We start from the raw sequence: 26,781 nt of genomic DNA, 5'->3' as shown, positions 1-26,781 counted from the left end.
TAACACTAAATATAAACATTTTTAGAAATATTCTAGTAGGTATATTTTATATTCTAAAACAAGCTTTAAATAATACAATTCTGCAGCAAGTAAAATACGATATTAAGTAGTAATAGTTTGAAATCTATTTAACAGTTTTGTGGGTAATAATTTAGAAAATCTTGGACTAGAAGGTTTTTGACTATTGATTTTGTAAAACTTATCAAAGATATAGCAAGACTAACCTCACTGGGGTGACCTTTACCATATCCTGGTAAAGTAGATATGGAGAAGAAAAGCCAACCTTCATGGAATCTTGCAGGCATCTCCTCAATTTCCTAGAACACATTTCTGGTTGTTTACAATTGTATTTCCTGATATACACACTGAACTATCCACTTAAAAGAAAGACCAGATATCTGGTTATTGTTTTTTTTTAGTGGCCCCACTACAAATTATGTCTCTAAACCTCAGAAGCCGGGGACAATAGCTGTCAGATATATGTATAAGCTTTAAAAACTGATTGGGAAATTTTGATATTCTTTTCACAGAATAACAGAATCATAGAGTTGGAAGGGGCCATACAGGCCATCTAGTCCAACCCCCTGCTCAATGCAGGATCAGCCCAAAGCATCCTAAAGCAGATATAAAATATAAGGAGTGTGTAATAAGACCCTATACACAACTATTCAGCCTACAACTCAACCAACAAGCAGACATGTATTACTTTTCATTAACCAAAGCAGTGTTTTGCTAATTGAAATATGTTCTAGTTTTTTAGGTATAGTGTCAAATGCTCTGTTAAGTTCTATAAATGCAGTATACAATTTACCTCTAGTTGGGGAAGTATATTTTTCAGATAAGTGGGCTAAGATGAAGCAATGATCTTCAGGAGCAAAGCCCTTCCTGAAGCCAATTTGTTCATCCTCTAAAATATTATTAGAGGTTATCTATTCCTCTAATTGGAGGTACAAGCTAAAAAGGAAGTACCAAGTATATAGCTTTGCCATGGATGGGAGAAGGCTAATGGAGTGGCAATTTGCTTGACTTGCCTTGGAACCTTTCTTGAAAATTGGGATGATGTTAGAGTTTTTCCAGATTTGGGGAATATTCCCAGAAAGGTTAATCTTGGGAAATAATGGAGCTGGAATCAGAGCCCATCACACTGGATTAGCCTTGAACGAATTATTAGGCACTAAGTCCAGGCCTGGAGCCTTCCCTAGTGCAGATGCTTAGCCATGAAAATAACTTTCTGCATGGGGTCAGCAAAACAAAAGAGAAGCTCAGTAGGGGTCAATTCACATGATGTACTAATTTTGGAAGGAAATATTTTCTTAAAGAATAGCACCCATTCAAATATAAGAATATAGAATGGGAAGAATAGTCTTCTATATATTTCTAGAGGTCAATGACCAGAAAAAGCTGGAGACTTGGTTATTAACTGCAGAAATCAGAAGGTCCCACACCCTATAGGATTCCTCTCTCTTTTTAAAAAATGTGTTTCTATATTGACCTTTGAGGTTCAACAATTCCATGAGGGTTCCCATTGTGCTGTTCTTTCTAAATTCACAATGTTTGTGATGGATCACTTTATTTAGGAATTGGCACTCACTATCAAAATACTAGTTGGGTCTTTGGACTTATTGGGTACCTAAGTATGACTTAATATACAAAGGTTCAAAAATATTGAACAAAGAGTATAAGGGATGAATATAATTGTTTATAAATTATTTGAGAAGACTTTTTCTTCTCTTTTCCAAAATTCTTTGGAGTCAAAGAGTTTAATTATTGCCTTCAATAGGCTGCAACAAGGATTGAAGAGTTATATCACACTCTCAAAAGGAGGCTCAAAGGGAAAGAATGGGGGGCAACCAAGAAGCGGACCAGCTTGTCTCATATAATTTGTCCTCAATGTCTCTTAGTGGTTTCATCTGATTTGATCTTGGCTGTCTTGATACAATTGAGTGACCATTCTTTTATAGTAACATCAACTTACTTCCCCTCCCAACTTAACATGTATAGACCTCTTACTAGAATTTTGTCTTGGAAACTTAAGATACCTTGACCCACTGTTTCCTAAAAAGATTACATCATGTTTCTAAATGTACAGAGGAATCACTTAAATTTTATGAACACGGAAAACAAAGAGGAGTAGTAATTTATCTAATTTATTCTGCTGCTGCCCTTAGGTTTAGTGACAATATGTCTCCCAACAAAGACCAAAACAACTTTAAAAACAGGAGGCAGTTGAATCTTACCAGATGTGTGCTAAAGGCATATAAAGCTTTTTCACATATCCCTTCTTCTGTCCCTTGGAAGATCAATCCTGGGGTCTACACAAAGCCATAAGGGTTGTCAGTCTAAAGAGGATAAAATTATCTCCTCCCCTAAGTGAAGCACGTGTAGAATGAGATGGAGGAGCAATTTCAGCTTCCTGTCCCTTCTCACTGTGGCCCCTTTCAACCCCTGAGGATGTTCATCCATACAAGTCCTGCAAATGATTGCTCTCTGGAGAGGAATACAAAAGAATTATACCTGCTGCACACAGAGTAGTAGGATATTGCCCAATGTTTTCAGGGTTTTCACCAAATGTGCAAATGTTTACATTTCACTGGGAAGTGATATGAGTGAGGTATTAAATATATAACTAGGCAGATCTGGGAAAAGGTTCCAAAAATCTCTTGAGGAAACTTAGATACAATTGAACAGACCAATACATTTACCATAAACACATGAAACTGAGAACTCTTAAATATAGCCCAATGGCCTGATATCACTGTACTATAAAACATTTGTAGTTCCCACTGGGGACCCACTCAAAAAAGTAATAAATGACATTTCAAAATCAGGCAAGTTATTCAATTCCTGGTAAAAATAGTCATAATTCCTAAAGGGAAGAAAGATCAGACTATAGTTAAGTCAATAGCTTGTCTCATGTTTGACTAATGATGGTGAGATTTTTTACTGGTATTCTGGCTAGCCTGTGGAATGGTCTGCCAAAAGAGATCAGGGCTCTACGGGACCTAAACAGTTTCTACATGGTCTGCAAGACAGAGCAGTTTCACAAGGTTTATGGTTGAAGCCCGAATAGAAGTACTGACTTCACTGCTAAAACAGAAAAATATCTGCCCTCTTTAGAATCTCAAAAACTCCCCCCTGCTCAAATTAGGAGGAGCTGCTGTAAGTTATTTGTTGTTATGTGCGAAGTCATGTCCGACCCATCGCGACCCCATGGACAATGATCCTCCAGGCCTTCCTGTCCTCTACCATTCCCCGGAGTCCATTTAAGTTTGCACCGACTGCTTCAGTGACTCCATCCAGCCACCTCATTCTCTGTCGTCCCCTTCTTCTTTTGCCCTCAACCGCTCCCAGCATTAGGCTCTTCTCCAGGGAGTCCTTCCTTCTCATGAGGTGGCCAAAGTATTTGAGTTTCATCTTCAGGATCTGGCCTTCTAAGGAGCAGGCAGGTCTCCTCTAGGACTGACCGGTTTGTTCACCTTGCAGTCCAAGGGACTCGCAAGAGTCTTCTCCAGCACCAGAGTTCAAAAGCCTCAATTCTTTGACGCTCGGCCTTCCTTATGGTCCAACTTTCGCAGCCATACATTGCAACTGGGAAGACCATAGCCTTGACTAAACACACTTTTGTTGGCAGGGTGATGTCTCTGCTTTTTAGGATGCTGTCTAGATTTGCCATAGCTTTCCTCCCCAGGAGCAAGCGTCTTTTAATTTCTTTGCTGCAGTCCCCATCTGCTGTGATCTTGGAGCCCAGGAAAATAAAATCTGTCACTATCTCCATTTCTTCCCCATCTATTTGCCAGGAATTGAGAGGGCCGGATGCCATGATCTTTGTTTTCTTGATGTTGAGTTTCAAGCCAACTTTTGCACTCTCCTCCTTCACCCGCATCAACAGGCTCTTTAGTTCCTCTTCACTTTCCGCCATTAGAGTGGTATCATCTGCATATCTAAGGTTGTTGATATTTCTCCCTGCAATCTTGATCCCACTCTGTGACTCCTCTAATCCCGCATTTCTCATGATGTGCTCTGCATACAAGTTAAATAGGCAAGGCGACAGTATACAGCCTTGCCGAACTCCTTTCTCAATTTTGAACCAGTCAGTGATTCCATGTTCAGTTCTCACTGTTGCTTCTTGACCTGCATATAAATTTCTCAAGAGACAAATAAGATGCTCTGGTATTCCCATCTCTTTAAGAACTTGCCACAATTTGTTGTGCTCCACACAATCAAAGGCTTTAGCATAGTCAATGAAGCAGAAGTAGACGTTCTTCTGATACTCCCTAGCTTTCTCCATGATCCAGCGTATGTTGGCAATTTGATCTCTAGTTCCTCTGACTCTTCGAAATCCTGCCTGTACTTCTGGAAGTTCTCGGTCCACATATTGCTGGAGCCTAGCTTGTAGGATTTTGAGCATAACTTTGCTAGCATGAGAAATTAGTGCAATGGTGCAGTAGTTTGAACATTCTTTGGCATTGCCCTTCTTTGGGATTGGAATGTAAACTGACCTTTTCCAATCCTGTGGCCATTGTTGAGTTTTCCAAATTTGCTGTCATATTGAGTGTAGCACTTTTACTGCATCGTCCTTTAAGATTTTGAATAGTTCAACTGGAATGCTGTCACCACCACTAGCTTTATTGTTGCTCAGACTTCCTAAGGCCCATTTGACTTCACATTTCAGGATGTCTGGCTCCAGGTCAGTAACTACCCCACTGTGGTCATCAGGGATGTTAAGCTCGCTCTTGTATAGTTGTTCTGTATAATTTTGCCACCTTTGTTTAATCTCTTCTGCTTCTGTGAGGTCCCTACCATTTTGGTCCCTTATCATACCCAACTTTGCATGAAACGTTCTCTTCATATCTCCAATTTTCTTGAAAAGATCTCTGGTCCTCCCCATTCTATTGTTTTCTTCTATTTGTTTGCACTGTTCATTTAAGAAGGCATTCTTATATCTTCTAGCTTTTCTCTGGAATTCTGCATTCTATTGGGTGTATCTTTCTCTTTCTCCCTTGCCTTTCACTTCCCTTCTCTCCTTAGCTATTTGTAAAGCTTCCTCAGACAGCCATTTTGATTTCTTGCATTTCTTTTTCTTTGGGATGGTTTTAGTTGCCACCTCTTGTACAATGTTGCGAACCTCCGTCCATAGTTCTTCAGGCACTCTGTCTATCAGATCTAATTCCTTAAATCTATTTGTCACCTCTACCGTGTATTCGTTGGGGATATGATTTAGTTCATACCTGAGTGGCCTAGTGCTTTTCCCTACTTTCTTCAATTTAAGCCTAAATTTTGCAACAAGAAGCTCATGATCTGAACCACAATCAGCTCCTGGTCTTGTTTTTATTGACTGGATAGAACTTTTCCATCTTTGGCTGCAGAGCACATAGTCAATCTGATTTCTGTGTTGACCGTCTGGTGATGTCCATGTGTAGAGTCGTCTCTTGGGTTGTTGGAAAAGAGTGTTTGCTATTGACCATTTTATTCTCTTGACAAAATTCTACCAGCCTGTGCCCTGCTTCATTTTGTACTCCAAGGCCAAACTTGCCTGTTATCCCGGTTATCTTTTGGCTTCCTACTTTAGCATTCCAATCTCCCATGATGATAAGCACATCATTTTTTGGCGTTGCTTCTATAAGGTGTTGTAGGGCTTCATAGAACTGATCAATTTCATCCTCTTCAGCAGCAGTGGTTGGGGCATAGACCTGGATCACTGTGATGTTGAATGGTTTGCCTTGGATTCGAACTGAGATCATTCTGTCATTTTGGGGATTGTATCCCAAGACTGCTTTTCCTACTCTCTTATTGATTATGAAAGCTACTCCATTTCTTCTGCAAGATTCTTGTCCACAGTAGTATACCTGATGGTCATCTGAATTAAATTCACCCATTCCTGTCCATTTTAGTTCACTGATTCCTAAAATGTCGATGTTCAGTCTTGTCATTTCTTGTTTGACCACGTCCAGCTTGCCTTGATTCATGGATCTGACGTTCCAGGTTCCTATGGAATAAAAATCTTTACAGCATCGGACTGTCTTTTCGCCACCAGTTACTTCCACAACTGAGCGTCCTTTCGGCTTTGGCCCAGTCGCTTCATTCATTCTGGCGCTACTCATACTAGCCGTCTGCTCATCCCCAGTAGCATATTGGACACCTTCCGACCTGAGGGGCTCATCTTCCGGCGTCATATCGTTATGCCTATTGGAACTGTCCATAGAGTTTTCATGGCAAAGATACTGGAGTGGTTTGCCATTTCCTTCTCCAGTGGATCACCTTTTGTCAGAGCTCTCAGCTATGACCTGTCCGTCTTGGGTGGCCCTGCACGGTATAGCTCATAGCTTCACTGAACTACGCAAGCCCCCTTGCCACAACAAGGCAGCGATCCTTGAAGGGGGCTGTAAGTTATAAAAATGTTTTAATATTTTATAATGATGAGGTGACTATTTTGATCTGTGTTGGTACTCACCCTGGGCTATCTAGGAAGGGAAGGATATAAAAATAAAGATGATCATGATTTACCAAGATTGCTATTCTTAGGAACTTCCCCCCTTCCCTTCTTTGTCTAACTACCATGACAGTAAGTTGTGCTCTCTACAATTTATAAACTGCACTATTTCCTACTGAGGACAGAGTTCCTTTATGATAAAGGACTTCTATTTCTTTTTTGAAGCAACAAGCCTAGTAGGAATGTTACTCTTATAGCAATATCTCAGTTCTGCTATGCAGAGCTAACTCTGATTCTATTGAGGGTATGGTGAGGGTGTACCAAATCTGACCCCCTTGAATACTGGCATGCAGAAGCCTCATATGCTAGCATGGCCATCAATCTACTTTCCTGACTTCCCATCAGTGTACAGAGCTATCCCCTCTCCAATAGCAAAGTGACAGCTGACTACTGGCACAGGGAAATCCTTCCAGGAGGTCACTGAGGGTTACTGCCAGTGACCATCCCTCCTGTGCCAGTGTCCCAAGCTTCCTAAATTGATTTGGTTCAGCAAAGCATCTGGGTTCTGGTTCTTGAAATGTTGAGCAGGGATCCTTTTTGAATCAATGGGCACTTTCAGAATTCTGACTCAGTAGGATGGGCAAGCTACAAAATGTTGGAGGGAGCCACAAAAAGATTACTGCAATTGACCTTCAGTGAAGGTTCTTGTGCAGTATGGCAGCTGCCAAACTAAACTTTAAAAAATCTGCATAGCCTGTTAAACCTCCAGTGGCCAATCTGAAGCTTTGCTAGGAAAAAGCTCAACCTGCCATGCCTTTTTAAAACACTTAGTGGGAGTCAAAAAATTGTCAGCAGGTGCCATATTGAGGACCCTTCACTTAGCTGCTTGAGCAGTATGTTGGGGGAGAGGCTGAGGCCTGACACCTCTTGCCATGGTTAACAAGTAGTCCAGGATACTCTTGAAGCTAGCGTGATGTTGCCTGAAAGGCCCATTATGCACGGGGGGGATAGCACGCATTCGGGGTGGAATGGTGGCGACTAAAATCACCGATAACGCACGGAGCCGGCTGCAACCGTCTGCAGATTCAGTGCATGCAGCCAAAAAAGCCACGTTAGCGAAACGCGGAAGAAAGCGCAGCTTCCAGGTGATCGGGTCGCAACCAGAAGCGGCGCCAGGGTTGCCGCATGCATAATCAGTTACTCTGGGTTTTGCCACCGTTGAATCCCATCCCATGCATAAGTGGTTTGCCCCAAAATCGCCATTTCGGCAGCTGTGCATAATGGGCCAAAGGCTGCCATCCTGAAAAATTGAGAGCAGAAATCTACTTTTTTCCCTTTCTTCTACTAGGTTAATACCAGTCTGGCAGATGTTGGTATCAATAATGCTATATGGAGATGTAAGAACCCATCTTAGCCTCCCTGTAGGCATAATAACATTTAGCCTTAAAATAATAGAATTCTGTTTAGGATTGCACTGTAATGACTAGATTAAAGTCCAGTAGCATCTTAGAGACCAAGATTTGGGAGTATGAGCTTTTGAGAGTCAAAGCTCCCTTTGTTGGATACTGCAAAACTACTGGAGATCTATGGTGTTTGCATGGCAGTGGACCATGTTCTGTGCTGAAAGGACACAGACACAGATCTTGGCACAAAGCAGGTCACAACTTTATTGTTATGCAAATCAGTGAGATGAGACCCAGGGCAGATCCTGTCCCCTGCAGCCAGCTGACTGCAAGGGAGCATCATACCAGCAGGCCTCCACACAGGGACTGAGCAACCAACTGGTCAAGCTCCACCTACCAAAGGCCTGCATGGTAACCCTATGGGTGTCAGCCTCTATCAGGGCTCCCACAGCAAGGGATGTGCTGTGGTTCAGCATGCATGCAACCTCAAAAGGAGGACCCCAAGCTGGCAGAGCCCGGCATGCAAGTGCAGGCTTCATCTCCAAAGGATATGCCCATAAGCATAACTGCCAGCTGTAACAACAACAAAACAACAACATAATGCCATGAACAGTGCTACTTAACATAATCATATATGAAGGTATGATAGGTGAGAATAAGCGAAGCTGGCAGTGTGGGACAAAGAGACCAGTCCCCTGCAAGACTCCTTCTTATAAGGGCATCCAGGAAGCTGGCCCGCAGCATGGCATCACCCACCTCTTGCAAGGACAGGGAGCAGTGGCCGTGGAGCCAGGTATTGCACCAGGCTCCATCTGAGCTAGCCGCTCAACCCCCATCCTCCATCTGTGGGGGGGGGGGGAGCCTGCTACTGCAACAATGGCTGCAGTGTGAGGTCAGAAGCTGTGTTCATCATATTTAGTTTAATAACTGTAGCACTTTAACCAGTATAGCATCATATCTGAACCCATCCCCTCCATAAAGCCTCCATACATCCACTTTTGGGGGGTTAGTTTTTTTTTTAATAGTATTTTAATAACTATTATATTTTTGTACAATAAACAGAATACACCAAATTTGAATAATACAATTTTCTGATTCATTTTGTACGCACTGATCTCATTAACATATCTCTGGGAAATTTTAACTAAAACTGGATATGTCACAAAGTGCCACAATACTGAAAACAAAATTAGTAGGCCTGTCTTTTCCCATATTTCCTGCTCTTTATCTCATTTATTATTGTTTTAGAATCTTTTAAAATAAAATTTGCAAATACAATCAGATATCAGTATAAACTAGTGTTTATTTGTATTCATATCTAAACCTGGAAGATGGCATAGGCAAAACAATAGATTCTTATCTCTCTCTTTCTCTTATAAGGTATTGGTAGGGGAGAGCTGGAGGTCACTACAACTCTTTCCCTTAAATGTCAACACCTGCAAAAACATCCAACCACCACCACCACCCCGAAATATTCAGGGACATTTCCCCCATTTTTGTACAAGCACCCTTTCCCATGTTTTCTGAGTTTTTCATATATTTCCTAATTTAAGTATTAGCCAAATACTATATCCAAGTACTAAGATTTATGTTTAGAATTTTATTTTTAGCATTGATGGATGCCAATATAAGTTATTGTTTTCTTTGTTTACTTACTTGTGACCCATCTCGTGGGCAATAGTAAATGCAAGATTCAATCCATTGTCCTCTGCAATGATACATTTTCGTTTTTCACTGCACATCCCATTCAAATATGCTATGCCTAGGAAACACAACCACCACAATTAATTACTGCATGTTGTATTACTATTACTCTTGTCTAAAGGAAGTTCCTGTATATAGGGCAGCCAACTCCAGGTTGGGAAATTGCTGATGATTGGGGGGAACCTTGGAAGGGCAGCATTTTGAGAAGCATCTCAGTAGGGTATAATGCAAGAGTCTACACTTAAAGCTGCCATTTTCCCTAGGGAAACTGGTATCTGTAATTCCAGGATATCTCTAGGCTGCAGCTGGAAGTTACAGAACAGAAGAAAACCCACTGTGTAGTAACAACACTACTAAGTAATTAACAACACAACAATATGGAAAAAGTGTATCCAATGATTTAAAAGCACAAACACAACACTGTAATACTCCAAAAGTATGTAACTGTAGGAACGTCACTGGAAATTCCAAATCCAAGTGAAGCTTTACCTGCAGGCTTTACTGGTTCATCATTTGGATTTGGAATTTCCAGTGGTATTCCTATATTTACACACTTTTGGAGTATTACAGTGCTGTGTCTGTGTTTTTAAAGCACTGGATAAACTTTTTGCATATTGTATAAACTCTCCCTTAATTGTGTTATTACTACATAGTGGGTTTTCTTTTGTACAATTGCAACACACTGTGTATCCCATTTTGCATTTTGACTCTTTACTCAGCTGGAAGTTGGCAACCTTGCCTGTAATGCCAAACTTGCAAACATGCTGCGAGCGGACTGAGATACAGTTCAAAGTATGATGATAAATAAAATGTGAAAAACAAAGGAAGAGTGATTCAAAGACTTAACAAATTTACTGATGTATAAACTTTCATGGGCTTGAACCTGCTTCATCCAATGCAATGAAGTGAATTTCTGACATTATGATTATTGTACAAAGAGAGAATTTCTTAAAAGTGAAAAATAGGGTTAAAGGCCTGATTTGCTTATAGATAGGTAAAGGTAAAGGTATCCCTTGTGCAAGCACCGAGTCATGTCTGACCCTTGGGGTGACGCCCTCCAGCGTTTTCATGGCAGACTCAATACGGGGTGGTTTGCCAGTGCCTTCCCCAGTCATTACCATTTACCCCCCAGCAAGCTGGGTACTCATTTTACCGACCTCGGAAGGATGGAAGGCTGAGTCCACCTTGAGCCGGCTGCTGGGATTGAACTCCCAGCCTCATGGGCAAAGCTTTCAGACAGCTGCCTTACCACTCTGCGCCACAAGAGGCTCTTGCTTATAGATAAGCACTGTAATTATTCATGAATCTGCCAGGTTTACTGAATCCATGGACAATGCTGTCAAAATATGTAAAAAAAATCACCCAAAAGTATTGCTATATAAAATGCAATGAGCTAGCTATGAAATTACACATTTATTCAGCTGTTTATTATCTATAGAGAGGACCTCTTTGTCCAGCTAGGACCATTCTACACACACTGGATTTTACACAGGAAAATCCAGATGCACGTGCATTGAAAGAGCACTATCCAACATGTGTGAAATGGGTCTACTAGAATCTACATCCTCTGCCCACTTCCATATCAAATCTGCGGAAGTGAGAAAGACCTTTAGCACAAGCTTCTTTTCTATTGGTTCATATGTTACATAGCTTAGTTCTGGCATTAAAAAGGGTTGTCACGTATTTTACAAGGCATCCCAAAGATACGTAAGGCAGAACATACTGATGTTATAAGATTACCAGTCCTTGGAAAGAAAAAAAAATGGTATTGGTGATAAATACATTAAATAAATGATTACATATACCATTAGTTCAACCTATATTCAAGCATCCCAGTCTCTGTCCCACATTAATTCCATACACATTCCATTGTCTGCAGAAGAATACATTCCAACTATCCCAGTTTCTCTTTTTCTCACTCCAGCGGAGGCAGCCTGAGCAGAAAAAGACAACACTTAAAGGTCTAAGAAATAAAGATCAAATTGACCAAGGGACTTTCCATACACAGTTTTCTGTTTTTTTTCAGCAACTGATATAGCTCAGCAGCAATGGAGCTTCCACATGGCAGGTATCCCCACATTTTCCCTGTTCCAATTCCCCAACGGCAACAATTTCTCCCAATGCCACCAGAGGCTTTTTATGTTTTTAATTAAACATATAATCACATATAAGAGCCTCTTGTGGCGCAGAGTGGTAAGGCAGCTGTCTGAAAGCTTTGCCCATGAGGCTGGGAGTTCAATCCCAGCAGCCGGCTCAAGGTTGACTCAGCCTTCCATCCTTCCGAGGTCGGTAAAATGAGTACCCAGCTTGCTGGGGGGTAAACGGTAATGACTGGGGAAGGCACTGGCAAACCACCCCGTATTGAGTCTGCCATGAAAACGCTAGAGGGCGTCACCCCAAGGGTCAGACATGACTCGGTGCTTGCACAGGGGATACCTTTACCTTTTTATAATCAAATATCATTATAGCATTATAACAAACTATTGATTAGGGCCTCAGAATTCCCAGTTTTCTTTTTTTTTTAATTCTCTAGCACCTTTTGTGGCATAGATACAGGGGAAAAGGCAAATTTTTAAAAAGGAGGCTTACTTTCTAAAGATGAAATATGGGAATGTGGAGTATCTCACAGCGCATGCTACAACACTACTGTTTAAAAAAAAAAACTTAAGAAAAATGACCAGAGGGGTAGAAAAACATTGCCCATGGAGGCAGAACAAGGAGGATCCAGACCTTCATGACCACACTCCAGCTTTGCTGCAATCTTTCCTAAAACACTACAGCAAAACAGGTTTGGGAACGGGTATAGGAAATCACTGAAGCAGTTGGTGAGAACTTAAATTGACTCCAGGGAATGGTAGAGGACAAGAAGGCCTGGAGGATCATTGTCATGGGGTTGCGATGGGTCAGACATGACTCCACACCTAATAACAACAACATAGGAAAGACAGGGTTAACCTGGGAGGTACAAAGAAACTCCATGATGCTGTGAGGCATAGAAAACATATACCTCCTAATTATGGTAAACAAGTTTTTAAAAAGAGCTATATAATGTAGAAAGAGTAGATAAGTTTTGTCTACAACAAAACTAAAAAGTATTAAAAAGTATTCCATGTCTCTGTCCAACTCTTCAATACCATAGGGACAAACCTGCAGAGAGGATAACACCACATGATATAGATTTATCCCATAGTAGTATTTCTAACATCACCCACAGAAATCTGTCCCACTATGTCTCCAATAGTCATTACAGACACGGTTGCTGTATGATTAGATGACATTCTGGCAAAAACTTACATTCTTCATTTATACTAGCGCTTCTGATAGCAGTCATGCCCAGTGGTTTAAGGATGCAGCCTCCTTTCTCCCTCACAGGGATACAAATGGGATCCATAGGTGAGTCTGGGCCTGGCATTTCAAACTATGACTACTTCACAAGACAAAAAGCTTCTGGGGTTGGTCAAATTCCTAGCACAATATACCAAAAGAGGCATCCTTGATAGCTTCACTCAGACAGCTGCTCCAAAAGACTATCACATGGCAGTGGTCCTGGCAATAAGACAAGGTGTTTGAAGACCAAAAAGCAGCCTTGTGCACAGCCCTAAGAACCATTAACCATCCAAGCAGATGTCTCCAAGGATAGTTTAAGTGCCTGTATACTGCAGAATGTGGGCCCTGTGTCATACGCCTCAAGACTTTGGCTGCAGCAGAGCAAGGGAATGCTCAGTGCAGACATACTGTCAAGACCAGCACAACCAAACACCTCAATCCCACATGACATCAATACAGAGGGGAAAAGTAGTGGGATAGACCCACTAACCATAATTGACATGGATCTTGTGACACGAGTAAACTACAGTACAAGTCAAGCTCCTCAACTACAGACCCTGCTTAAATTTACACATGCATTCTGGCTGCAATAGAAAGTGCAGGAAGATGCCAGCCTGCGGTCATACCAGCCCACGAAAGATGTTATTTCTTTACAAGATGATCTCATGATGACAAGTGACAACATTATCATACCCATCAACATGAAAACTATTTTTTTCTCTACACAGATCACACCAAGGCATCCAGAGAACAAAGTCTAAAGCAAGATAACTCATGTACTGGCCATGGATGACCCAGCACAGAGAACAAATTATTGAAAGATGTATGGTATAGCAGGAACAGAGACCAAGTAATCCAAAGGAGCCACTCTTGCTGCAAGAAATCCCAGACCTCCCATTGAATAAGACAGCATTTTGTTAGATCATCATAAGAAATAAAATTCACTCATAGTAGCCCAAGATACCTGGAATTAATGGAATAGCTGAATGCATGTATGATAACCTAGCCCTCTTCCCTTCCTCATGCACAGAATCCCCCCCCCCCTTTTCAGAGTGAGCAAACCCCTTTATCTATTTTCTTCTTTTCTGAAGATCTAAGGCCATCCCATTGTATTTTGCTGCTTGCCTAGAACAGGAACTTGAGGAAAGAGACAAGATCACCTCTTTAATTTAAAGTTCTGAAAATGGTACATGAAAGCCTTTAGAACATTCAAAAATATACAAGATATTTTATTCAACATATAGGGTGAAATCAGGGGTAAAATTCTGAGGTAAATTAATAATGAACTCTGAGTTAATGTAGTTTCACATTAATATGTTTTCAGCCAGTGAGAGTTTAAAAATCTTCACAAAGTCTTAGAATCTTAGACATACGAGGCTTTGGTTTCATTGGGATTGTGGGATTTCTATTCTGCCCTGTCTTCAAAAACTCATTCTTGACTGAATAATGTGTTTTGTAGTCCCAGTACCTGTCCACAGCTGCAAGATATATGGTAGACTCTTGAGGGTGAGGGAGTCTCTCGTCTTTTGCTGATTGTAGCACTCATTATTTTTTTATGGTGAGTCTGAAGGCTGTCTGAAGGTTGTTTTTTCATCAATTTTCCCATCCAGTTGGTGATTCCCTTGTTGTATGGCAGAAATACTTTCCCTGTGTGGCTATTTTTTTATCTTGGTTTGACAGATCTTATTTTATTTTTGGAATAGCCATTAGCTTGTGGAGACCAGTTTAGGTTACTAAGTTCATTGTCAAGGAACTGAGTTTTGCATTTTCACAGTCTACTAAAATTCTGATGATGCCCCTTTTTGTTGTAGGTGGTGATTAGAGTTTTTATGTAGATACTGGTCTGTGTGGGTCCATTTTCTGTAGACTTTGCTACCTAACTAGAGGTTTGCTTTGTGTATGACCATCGTATCAAAAAATTGAAGTTTTTCTCAATTTCTTTTTCCATGGTGAATTATATGTACAGGTGGATATTGTTGAGATGATCCAGAAATTTCAATAATTCTTCTTTACCATGTATCCAAATGGCAACAATATCATCCATGAATTGGAATCAAACTGTTGGTTTATGGAGTGCTGATTCCAGAGCTTGGATTTCAAAATGTTCCATGTAAAAATGTGCTATAACTGTGCCGAGTGGTCTACCCATGGCAACACCATCTATCTGCTTGTAGAAGTCATTGTTCAGGTTTGTTTAGAACACAGTGCACAATCACTGTATCTTATAAAAGGTATTGTGAAAAGAGACAAAATAACAAAGAGAGTAACTAAAATGATTAGGATATTGGGGCAAGAGCTTAGGGCTTTCTAATCAGGATAAATGAAACTGAGGGGTATGATAGCATAACATTATTCATGGGGTACAGAAAACAGAAATAAATAACTTTTTCTCCAGCTCCTATAATACTAGAACTCAAGAAACCCAATTAAATTAATGAGCATAGATTCAAGACTAATAAAAGGAAGTGCATCTTTATCAAGAGTAAATAAATTACAGAATTCAGTAGATGTAATGGTAGCCACTAGCATAAATGGCTTTAAGAGACAAACAAGTCTCTAAATACCAATGCGAATGGGCAAAATCAGGGATAGCCTTGGCCTTTATGCCCTCCAGGATAGATTCCAAGGTGAAACTTGATGCACTTGATGGATCTCTGAGGCTGCAGTTTTCTTCTTACAGCCTTAAATCAATATATAGGCCCATTCCGCACAAAGTTCCATGTGGCAAATTGCTTTTGAAAAGAAATAACGGAATTTTAAATAGTGGAATTTGGTGTAACGCATACCTGCCTTTGTAGTGGAATCCAGTTGCGTTTCAATCGTTTCCCACAGGTTTCCGGTCTTGGCAAAAATTGCTAATAAGGAAGCGATTTTTTGCCATGCTTTGTCCTGCCCCTGGCCGTCTATCAAGCGAGCAGCCAATTGGCGGTTGTTACCATACTCCGGAAAAGCCCTTTTGCCTTTAAGAACAGGGTTTTTTTAAAAAAAGGAAAACACACGTTGCAACGAATATGCCTTGATTCCTTGCTTCCTCCTAATGTAGAGACCCATCTAGCTGGCAGATGGCCTGTGAGCTGCCGATTCATCGTTGCCATGCTCCCCCGAGTGAAAAAAAAATCCCCGCGTGCACGGGCGCGATTTTCGTCTGAAAATAAAGGGAACTTGCAAATGGGGCTGTGTTGTGCTTGGTGACTTGAGGTGAGCTTTAAAGCAGCTCTGTGAAGGGACTGCAGCCGGAGAAGCCTCGCTGGGTGAATGAAGGCTCGCAGGTTCATTGCTCTCCGCTCGCTCCGAGAAAAAAAATGGCGATTGCTTCGCCGGAAGTTCAGAGGAGAGAGCCAGGGGGAGGGACTTTGCTGAAACCGCAACAATGTTAACGTACAGGTCTTTTTCGCTAGTGTTGCAGATTGCTTGCAAGAGTGTAGCGCTTTCCAGAGGGTGAATCCACCTTTTGGGATTTCCCTGGAAGCGCTACAACGAAGCGCTTTTAGCGGGACTGTTGCAGGAGTGTGGCAGATTGTGTACGACGTCGTGCATAACTGCATATTAGTAGCGATTACAATTTGCCACACTCCTGCAACATTAAACTTGTGCGGAATGGACCATAAAATTCTAAACAGTGTTCCCTGAAGTACAAATCAAAACATCTGTACAAATAGGGGTCCGAGGTGCTAATGCCACTAATTTCAAAAGACATAGCATGATAGGGCTGTACTGTACATTTGACAGTTTGAGAATAATTCTAAAGTACACTACTTTGAAAGTTTATGGATTTCAACAAAAAATAAGATATGCTTAATTAGTTAAATTGAACTTGTAATGGGATTTTATTTGAAATAAATATTATACAAGTATTTTCTACTCCATGTTTTAGATGACTTTCAGAAGACCTTAGACTTTCAAATAATCAGAATAACCAGAATACTTAAGAACATTAATGTTGATATTAATTGCTTCACCTTTGTGAGTATGAATAAGAGGCAATATACGGTATTTTCATTTTTTGTAAACTCTGAACATCTGTAAATTGTTTTGTGGATATTACTTCAGCATTTTTTTCCTGTTAACTTGCTTTGGCAGATACTATAATTTACAGCATGTTAAATATTTCTGGAATGTTTGGTTTATTTTCTCCACATATATGTTGGGTGAAGATTTGTTACTTTATACTTGTTTCATCTTTACAAATTAGATCATATACAAGTTTGGGGCTACATAAAATAAAGAAGAAAGAAAATAAGGGGAAAGTTTAAAGTTTAAAATAACAAGAGGGGAAAGGAAAGACAACAAAAGAAACAGAAATACAAAAAGAATATAAAATACAATTAATCAATCTCTCATTTATCATATCTAATAAGATATCTTATTATAGCTTAAAAATCTAGTTATTCAACATGTCTTTATAAATTGATCTATACAATATTCATTATCCCCTCATTTAATCTATAAATCCTTCAGATAGCAAATCATTTTGTCACAATGACACAAGAACTCTATAAAAGGTTTCCATTTAATTTCAAAAGATGGTGTTGATTTTTCTCTAATCAATACTGTGAGTTTTGCCATTTCAGTAACAGAAATGGCTTTTAAATAAACAAGCAAAAACAGATGATAATGAAGACAATGTAATCTTTCCCAATGGTAAAAAGAGAAGTTATAAGAAACTTCTGAGGCCTGATCATTTCTGAAGCTAAATTCTCTAGTTCAATGGGGTGCCAAGTAGCATATGCCATCTTGCCTGGCTAGGTTTGGATATGATGTGAAGCCGGCGTCGTCTGCCCAGGTTGCCAGGAAAAGATGCTTGGAATTTCCTTCAACAATTGTCTCCCTGTTCACTGATTACCTCCAGATCAAGATGCAGGTTTTCAGACTACTGACAATCTGGTTGCCACATGAGATCATCTTTCAGGTCTTCAGGGATTTCAGAAAGATGGCAGGCAAGAAGGCCACAGATATATTGTTCCTTGAGGCCACTGATGCATCAGGCAGAGCTGCACTGGACCTCATATGATAAGGACCCTGGACTTGCGTAATGGTGAATGGTCCTTTCCAGGGGTCGCCCCAATCAGAGCTAAGAATTCTCACCACACTAGCACCTATCTGAAACTTTCTCTCATGGGTGTTCTGGTCATACTGTCATTTTTTTAATATTACCTGAGCCTTCTCTAGGTTCTGATGAATTTCAGCTCATTCTGCCTCCAGGTGTTCTCTCAACTGGCAGTTGTACTCATTTGATGCCACCCCTCCTCTACAAGACCTAGGTTACCATTTGTCCATAAATAAGTTCAAACGGAGCAAACCCTAGGGGATCCTGGGATATCTGTTGTAGGGGTCAAAATACAGATCCCACAAAGAGGGATTATCTCTGCCTATTTAAATGGTTTGATTACAGTTTAAATGGTTTGATTAAGCCTCTCCATGAGGTTATTTGTCTGGGGGTGCTATACTGCTGTGAATATCTAACAGACTTGCAGAGTCTGGGAAACTTGAAGCATTACTGTAGCCATAAATGAGGTCCCTCAATCATTCACTACTTCCTATGGCAAATTCATGTGAACAAAATACTGCACAAGGTGACCCCCGCACTCTTCATGCTGCATAGTGGAACAGCTTCAGGATAACATGTAGCATAGTCTATAATTACAATTAAATATCTAGTTTCCTGAGGGGTGCATGCCAAAGGGACTATGAAGTCCATAACAACTCATTCAGTTGTGGTAGGGATGATTGGCAGTGGTGACTATGATGTCCAGTGTGCTGCGACATCCATGTGAACTGCCATGAGCCAGCTTGCTGGGAGCGGCAGTATATAGATAAATAAATAAGTTGCAGGATTTACAGTAGTCCCAGCTGTCTCAGACCACAGAGGGCCAGAAGAATCAAGACAGTACCCATAAATGGGTGTTTTGAGATACCTTGTGACCTGCCTACAGATAGTCATGCATACAAAAGAGGGCTGGCTGAATGGAATGATCCAAACTAAAAAAATTCAACCAGTTGGCTGGTACACAACTATAATCCTTATGGTAATTTATTTTGTAGATATTGCTTTCATATCTTTCACAGATCAACATAAACCAATGCAAACATAAACCAAAATGGGTTCCGGATAAATGGCCCATTTTCAAGTTTGTTCTCGGTGGTTTAAACCACTGAGGAAGAGAACAAACTTGAAAAAGGGCCATTGAAAAAAAGAGAAAAAATTGTGTTTATCCAGAACCCATTTTGTCTTAGGTTTCACCACTTTCACCGCCATCTCATACGCCCTCATAAGCGTGCGATGAGATGTTCTCGTAGCTTCGTTGCGAGTCTTCCGCCACACTCGCTCCAGTCGTCTCACTTCCCTTTTCCTCTCCCAGAGCTCCCTGGTATACCAGGGAGCCCGTTTGAGTCGAGGGCAGAGATGACGTCTAGGGGCGATCTCATCTATAGCAGCCGATAGGCATGACTGCCAGTCCACCACCAAGGCCGCTAGTGAGTCGCCAGGAGGCATCGGGTCCCGCAGAGCATTCCGGAATCCAATTGGATCCATGAGTCTCCGCGGGCGGGCTAAAATACGCCCGCCGCCCAACTGGGGAGGGGGTGGCATCTTGAGCCGGGCCCGCAGGGCGTAGTGGTTTGACCACGGCACAGCTAATGCTGTATCCAGCTAATGCTGTATCCACCTATCCCAGCGCCGAAAATCAAGTCGAGTTTGTGGCCGGCGTGATAGGTGGGCCCAGCAACAAATTGCGAGAGTCCTAGTGTCTCCATGGATGACACCAGGTCTCCGCCATGGACTGGAGAGGGCGCGTCCGCGTGAACGTTGAAGTCACCCAGGATCAGAAGCCTGGGGTACTGCAACGCCCAGGCGGCCGCTGCCTCCAGCAGGCGGGGCAGGACATCTGGCGGTGCGTTGGGTGGACGGTATACCAACCAGATATCCACACTCTCGACCGAGTCCCAACCAATACCGACACACTCCACCCCCTTGATTTCCGGCGCCGGGAGAGCCCTGTGGGTGAGGACCTCCCGGACCACAATAGCCACCCCCCCTCCCCTCTTGTGGGTCCGAGATTGGTGAAGGACCAAGTAACCTGGTTGGGCCAGTTCTTTCAAGGCCGCTGTCTCGCCTTCCCTCACCCAGGTCTCGGTCACGCAAGCAAGGTCTGCCTTTGACTCTGCGATGAAATGTTGCAGAGTCGAGGCCTTGTTCTTAATCGACCTTGCATTGCACAAGACCAATGTTGGACCCTGTACCCTAGACTCCACCCTCACATTCCTAGGGATGGGTTGGAGGTTAGAAGGGGATCGAGCACACCCAGGACGCCGGCCATGTCTCCACGGCTGGGCCCTATACAGGGCACCAGTGCTCCCACCCCTTCTCTAGTCCAAAAGGCATCACTGTAAATTGATACAACCCTCTTGACATCGCAAAGGCGGTCTTTTCTTTGTCCTCGGCTCTTAGAGGCATCTGCCAATATCCTTTGGTTAAATTGAGGGCCGAGATCATTTGGGCTTTCCCTAACTGGTTCACCAGGTACTCAGCCTGAGGCATGGAGTACACATCAAACTTGGATTTCTGATTCACGCTGTGAAAGTCCATGCAAAACCTCACAGTACCATACGGCTTGGGTACCATCACTATTGGACTTCTCCACCCACTCCTCGATGGATCTATGACCCCCAAGGACAACATATCCTCTACCTCTTTTGGACTAGCGGCCATTTCTTAAAAGGGATGGGCCTCCATGGTACTCTTACTGTCTCACCGGGTACAGTCCGTATAGCATGTTCCAATAAGTGTGTTTTACCCAGAACCTTGGAAAACAGACTCGAAAGCTCATGGACTATTTTCTCTCTCTCTCGTCTTTGATTTTCATTCAAGTTGGGATCCATGGGAGATGTTTCGAGGGCTGGAATCATCTCACCTTGCCACGGGGGACTACCATCTGGTAATTGCTCCACTCCTAATTCCAGTGCACATTCTTCTTTTTCAGGGTGCATGTACCATGGCTTCAAATGATTAACATGAATTTTCCTGGGTCAATTCCCCTTAGGGAAAGTGACTATCTCATAATTCACTGTACTGAGGACATTTGAAACTTTGTAGGGCCCTCGCCAGCGATCTCCTCCGAACACTCCTAACCCCCTCCTATAATAAATGGATCAAGGCTAAGTTTCCTTCCTTAAAATGTCTCTCATGTCCCCTTATCATAATAAGTCTTTTGGTATCGCTGGGTGGCTGCTAAATTGTCTCGTGCCCTGGACTGTATGGTGGCCAACTGTTCCTGCAGCTCTTCATTCGCTCTGTGAGACCATCCATTTGAGGATGGGCAGTTGTAAATACCAGTTCAATCCCTAGGATCTGACATACCTGCCTCATGCAAGCCGATGTAAAAGGGGATCCTTGATCAGTCAAGATCTCTTTTGGGAACCCTACTTGGGCAAACAATCTCATTTATGTCCGGGCAACTCCCTCACTATTCATGGACCGCATTGACATGACTTCTGGATATTGAGCTGCATAATCCATGATGACTAATAAATAAAGGGCACCCTGAGGGGTCCGGGATAAGGGTCCATTCCAATCCTCTCAAAAGGAGTTTCAATAATAGGGAAGGGTTGCAATGGGGCCCATGGAGGACCTATCCCAGAAGTACACTGACAAGCTTCACAAGACTGGCACTGGGCTGGACTTTGCCTCACTTGTTCCCTTGTTCATCCACAAAGGTCTCGGGGATGGATATAGTGGGGTGCGAGCTCTACCATTTTTGGGGTGGATAGGATTGGAGCCGGACGATGCTGGATTGGTCACCTTTCCCCCTGTCCCACTGGGACCAGGACGCGTTGTACTTCTTTTCCCATCTCCCTATGGTTGGCCGCCATGAAGGTCTCCAGCAGTTCGGCTGCCTGGGATAAAGACGAGGGTTTCTGGCACTCCATCCAATGATGCGTACGGTTTGGCAAAATTTGAAACAACTGTTCCAGAATGACTTTTTCCATCAGGCACTTTTCGCCTTCTGTTGTGGGTTCAAGCCACCTCTTTGCAGCATCTCACAATTTGTTAAAATACTCTTCTTTGGCTAGTTCTTTAACAGCGGCTTGAGCTTCCCCTGATAGGTACGGCTCGATGATATAGGACCACTGACTTTGCGGCCATTGAGCAGCTTCTGCAGTTCGCTCGAAGGCATCTAGGTATACCTCCACATCGTCTTTGGGTCCCAACTGAGCTAGCAAAGGCCAGGGGACCCTCCCTAGTGGATTAGCTGCTGGCCCTCTGGCCCCTGTACGCTCTTCCCCAGGTCGGTCCTCAAGGGCCCACCTCATTTCTTGTACCATCCTTTCTTAGACTGCATTCTTCCTGCATTCTTAGACTGCATACTTCCTGCCAGGCCCGAGACTGATGCTCCACTAACCATCTTCCAAACTGGGCGAAGTCCATGGGATTTTCATCTGCCATTCCTCTGTCACAGATCCTGTATACAAAACATCAGAACTACCTTCTTCTGAGCCACTACTGGGAAGCCTGGGGACTTGAACTGGTCGGGTCCCATATTTCACTGGAGACATCCAGCCTTTTGGGGTTGGTAGCGCTGGGCGTGGTCACGATGAGGTCCGCCCAGTGCCCACATTCTCCACCACTGTGAAGGGCTCTGGTGTCCCACCCTGGACTCCACCCTTCTTCGCCGTGATGTACAGTTCCTGACCTTTCTTCCTCTTACAATAAGCTTGTCATTCAAGTTCAGAGTCTTTTTATTTTTTTCTCCTGTCCTCCACCAATGTTCACACTCCCCCTCTGTTCTCAACTGAACTTACTGTCCTTCTCCTGCCTCCTTCTCCCCCTCCCTTCTAATCGCCCCCCCCTTCCAGTCCCCCGCTAGCTTCGTTTCCGCTTCTGGTTCCTAGGCTTCTCCATCATCCACGATCTCAGCAGGTAATTTTCTCTCTTCCATGTACTTTCGTCTCCTTGGTCTGGCCCTTCCCTGGGTTGCATGAGCCTGGGCATTCCTTATACTTTCCCTCAGCTCACCTCCCCTTCCCCAGGCTGACTGAGAATAATCACCCGCCACTGACCCTCTAAGGTAAGTGCTCTCTTTCTTACTTTTCTCCTTTCCCTGAGTCATTCTGCCCCGACTTTCTGCTGCCGTCATCTGCCTAACTATCCCCCCTATCTCTCTCCCCAATCCAGGCGGGTTCAGTTCCCTCTCCTCGTACTGTCTCTCACCCGTACCCTCCCAGCTGCATTGACTCTTAAAGCCACAGCTGTCATCTCCTTTGCCGCTGTTGCCAGTTGGCCTGCCTCTTTCGTACTTGTCCCCTGTCATCTCGGATTCCCCTTTCTCAACAGCCCTATTTTCTGTGGTTCGGTTTCCCTCCCGGGGTTGTCCTCTGCTGGTCTTTTCTCCCCCCACACCCAACCCGCCCGGACAGAGACCCAGCTGTGGAAGGTGGAGTGATGTCAGAGAATCTTGCTTCTTCTCTACATTTTTCTGTAGGATCTACCCTCTGTCCTTTCCACCCAAGCTATCATTGGGGATGGATGCATTTGATCTGGGAAAGAAAGAGGCTTCTCCTTACTGGAGCTTGTTTGGGTGATCTGTGCCCAAAGAGGCTTATTGGAATACCTCCACTACTGTTCTTGGTTCCTCCAGTCTGTTCCCAGGCTGTTGTGCCTTCCAGACTGTGACTATCCGGTTGGGACGAATCAAGCCCTTGAAGCCATTTTTAGGTCAATAAAAACAGGAGGGGAAAGCTGAAGACCCTTTTCTTCTCATGTCTCAGTCCTGATCTGAATTGGGGCTGGCAGTGATTGGGAACTTTCTGCTGGCTGGCATATGATTAAAAGGATTGAAAGTCAGGTCAGGGGGATCCCAGTCTAACTTGTTAAAAACCTTTTCTTTTGCCCTTAGAAAAGCTGAGTTTATGGAGCTTGTGCAATACATATTAAATCTACATTAAGTATATTGCGTCACCATCTTTTTAAATTCACAGTGGCAAGTTAACAACAAATTAATATATTTTACTTACATTGAAATTGTTCATATATGGCAATATGATTATTTGTATTTGTTTATTTGACAATAAAATACAAATACTGTAATGATAAATGTGACTAGTTGATTTTATAGCTTCTTTTCAGCATAAATGGGTAGATGCAATTAAGCTGAAAAAATTTACAGAGGTGCAAAAATTCACTCAGTCAAATCAGACGTTATCAGAGATATAGAGCTACTTTTATCATCTACCTTCATTCCAAGGTGGATTAAGATATCCATTAAAAATAGATTGAAATTAAACACTTTCAAAAGGCAATTTGAATTTAACACAAACAAGCCTGAATAGTTTCAATAGTCAAGCTCCTAATAACAAGTTTAAGTGATATAGACAAATATCTTATGCCTGAGGTTAAGCATTATAAATAATACAATATTTCTATATTTATTGGTATGCTGTTCCTATTGTATACGTGGAATACAGTAAGACTCACATCCAGGACAGCCAACAGAATCTCTGTAGATGATTAGGTCCTCCTGTTTTACAATCTCTAATTATCTGAGCTCCCCAATGTTACATTTTAAAATCATTAATATTTATATGACTCCACAAGCCAAACTGTTTGGATATTTACTTATTTGGAATATTTCTATGCCACCTACTCAGAGCTCTGTTCCAAGAAGTTTACAATTAAAATAACTTTCCCCTTTCATTGAAAAATATTGTTTTCCCTTGTACAATTCTATATTCCTAGCTCTACTGCATTGTTCATTCGTATTGTTCACTGTATATCTTATACTTAATGATCACATGTATTCTTATTGCTTTATTCACGTGATGTCCTATGAGGTATGATTACATTCTTTCCCCTTTCTTCCTCAGTAATCTGCCTTGAACTTTGGTGAGAAAGGTGACCCATAAACAAACTAAATAAAATTCTGGATATTTTGGGATGGATTGAAAGGTGCTATTCTCCTAATATAATACTATTCAAATCACGGTAATAGTTACAGGCATTCTATTTTTATATTAATCGTTTGCACTAAATTTTAAAGACAGAAAATTGCAGAAACACAATGGGCAATATTTAGCAGGTAGTGTCAGCAGGAACCAGCTCATCAGAGCCACTTGCCGATGGGCAGCAGGAATGAAGGCTTAGGAGAAATGCCTAATGTCCAAGACTGCTACTAGCATACTAAAAGATCACAGATGGATAATGTATGGCAGGCAGAGTCAGTAGGAGACAGCACATCACACTTACAGTTCATGGGGATTGAGGGAGAGAAAATTCTTAGGGTCACATGATGGTGTCACTTAAGGATTCCTTAAACAGAATCAGATCCATCTAGTCAGCACTGTCTACTCGGACTGGCAGCAACTCTCCAGGGTCTCAGGTAGAGGTCTTACTACTATCTAATATCTACTACTATCTACTACCTACTATCTGATCCTGTAACTGGAGAGGCCAAGAGCTGAACGGGGGACCTTCTGCATGGACAAGTAGATGTTCTCCACCGATCCACATCATCTCCAAAAAGCATAATTGTAATGAAAACCCTTATTGTTTTAAAAGTTGTTTTGCAAGTTATTTAATTGCTGATATTTTGAAATGATTTCCATTACATAAACCATAGTCTGCGCTGGGCAGAGTAAGGCCCTTTGTACTGAAACAGAAAAGGAAAGTGCAATGGAAGAAGAAAATATAGCAGAGGCTGTAAGAGGGGCAGAAGAATAAAATCTGATTTTAGGAATCCTGCCGTGTGTTGTCTCCTTGTCTGCATTAAGCTGCAAAACAAATTGGCAACCAAATTGTGAAGTTGGTGGTATGCCTACCACTGATGGTTTCAGAGGATAGCTGTCTTGGTCTTCGGGTTACCAGTTCTAGGTTGGAAAATACCTGGAGATTTCGGGGGTGGCGCCTGAGGAGGGTAGGGTTTGAGGAGGGAAGGACTTTAGTGAGTTATAATGAATAGAGTCCACCTTCTAAAGTGGCCATTTTTTTATGGTGATCTCTGTCACCTGGATATCAAGTGTAATTGCAGGAGGGCTCCAGCCATCACGTGCGGGTTAGCAGCCTGGTAGACAGTCCAGCAAGAGACCAACAAGATTATCCGGGTATGAGCTTTTGAGAGTCAATGCTTCCTTCATCAGCTACCAATGCATGATTGTGAACCACTGTTAAATGGAACCTTAATTCTGCAATGCTGTATTTCAAAGGCTTTATAATCAATGTTTTTTGTTTCATGTATGTACTTACCAACAGTATCACATGGTTCATCTTTATGTACACAGAAATCCTTCCTAAAATTGGAGGGGAGAAAAGACAAACCTTTATGAAAATCTTACTGTTAGAACACTAATGGTTGTTTGACAAATGTTAACATCTTAATAAATGACAGGACTCTTCTACCTTAAAAGAACATAATGAACAAGAATAAAATTAGCAATAACCCTTAAGTTCAAACTTACTCCTATTAGTCTTTCAAATAACAATTTTATTTCCATACAAAGCATTAGGTAGATTCTTTACTGTAATTAACTGTTGGTTATTTACCCCTTGCTATAACTACATAAATCCACTGCATTGCAAAATTCAATTTCTTTCTTTTCTTATATTGAAAATAAAAATTATCTCTGTCATCATTTCTTTAATATGGAGCAAAAATATTTACATTTCCAGTATAACAGAAAACATTTAAAATTGTTCAATTTTCTCCTCGAAATGAGGTTTAAAATACAAGGACATTTTTAAAGTCTTTAAAACAATGGAATATATTATATATAATGACTTTGAGGCGCAATGCTATTGTGGAGAAAGGCTTCATAGGGTAGGATTCACTGAATGTTATTATGTGTATTAAGGCAGTGGTCCCCAACCTTTTTATCACTGGGGACCAGTCAACGCTTGACAATTTTACTGAGGTCCGGGGGGGGGAGTTG

At 42.0% G+C, this 26,781-nt stretch overlaps 1 protein-coding gene across 1 annotated transcript in view; it reads right to left on the bottom strand.

Moving 5' to 3' along the window:
* Nucleotides 1–26,781, bottom strand: part of ADAMTS19 (ADAM metallopeptidase with thrombospondin type 1 motif 19) — a 138,379-nt gene that overhangs the window by 75,771 nt on the left and 35,827 nt on the right. Inside the window, exons 7-8 of the mRNA XM_077344470.1 lie at nucleotides 26,099–26,142; nucleotides 9,490–9,595 (exon numbers count right to left, since the gene is read on the bottom strand). Of these exons, the coding sequence (XP_077200585.1) occupies nucleotides 9,490–9,595; nucleotides 26,099–26,142 (150 nt within the window). The remainder of the gene's footprint in view (nucleotides 1–9,489; nucleotides 9,596–26,098; nucleotides 26,143–26,781) is intronic.

Source organism: Paroedura picta, chromosome 7 (assembly GCF_049243985.1).
Source record: "Paroedura picta isolate Pp20150507F chromosome 7, Ppicta_v3.0, whole genome shotgun sequence".
Classification (NCBI taxonomy): domain Eukaryota; kingdom Metazoa; phylum Chordata; class Lepidosauria; order Squamata; family Gekkonidae; genus Paroedura; species Paroedura picta.
Note: the sequence above shows the minus strand (reverse complement) of the source record. Positions and strands in the feature narration are given on the sequence as shown.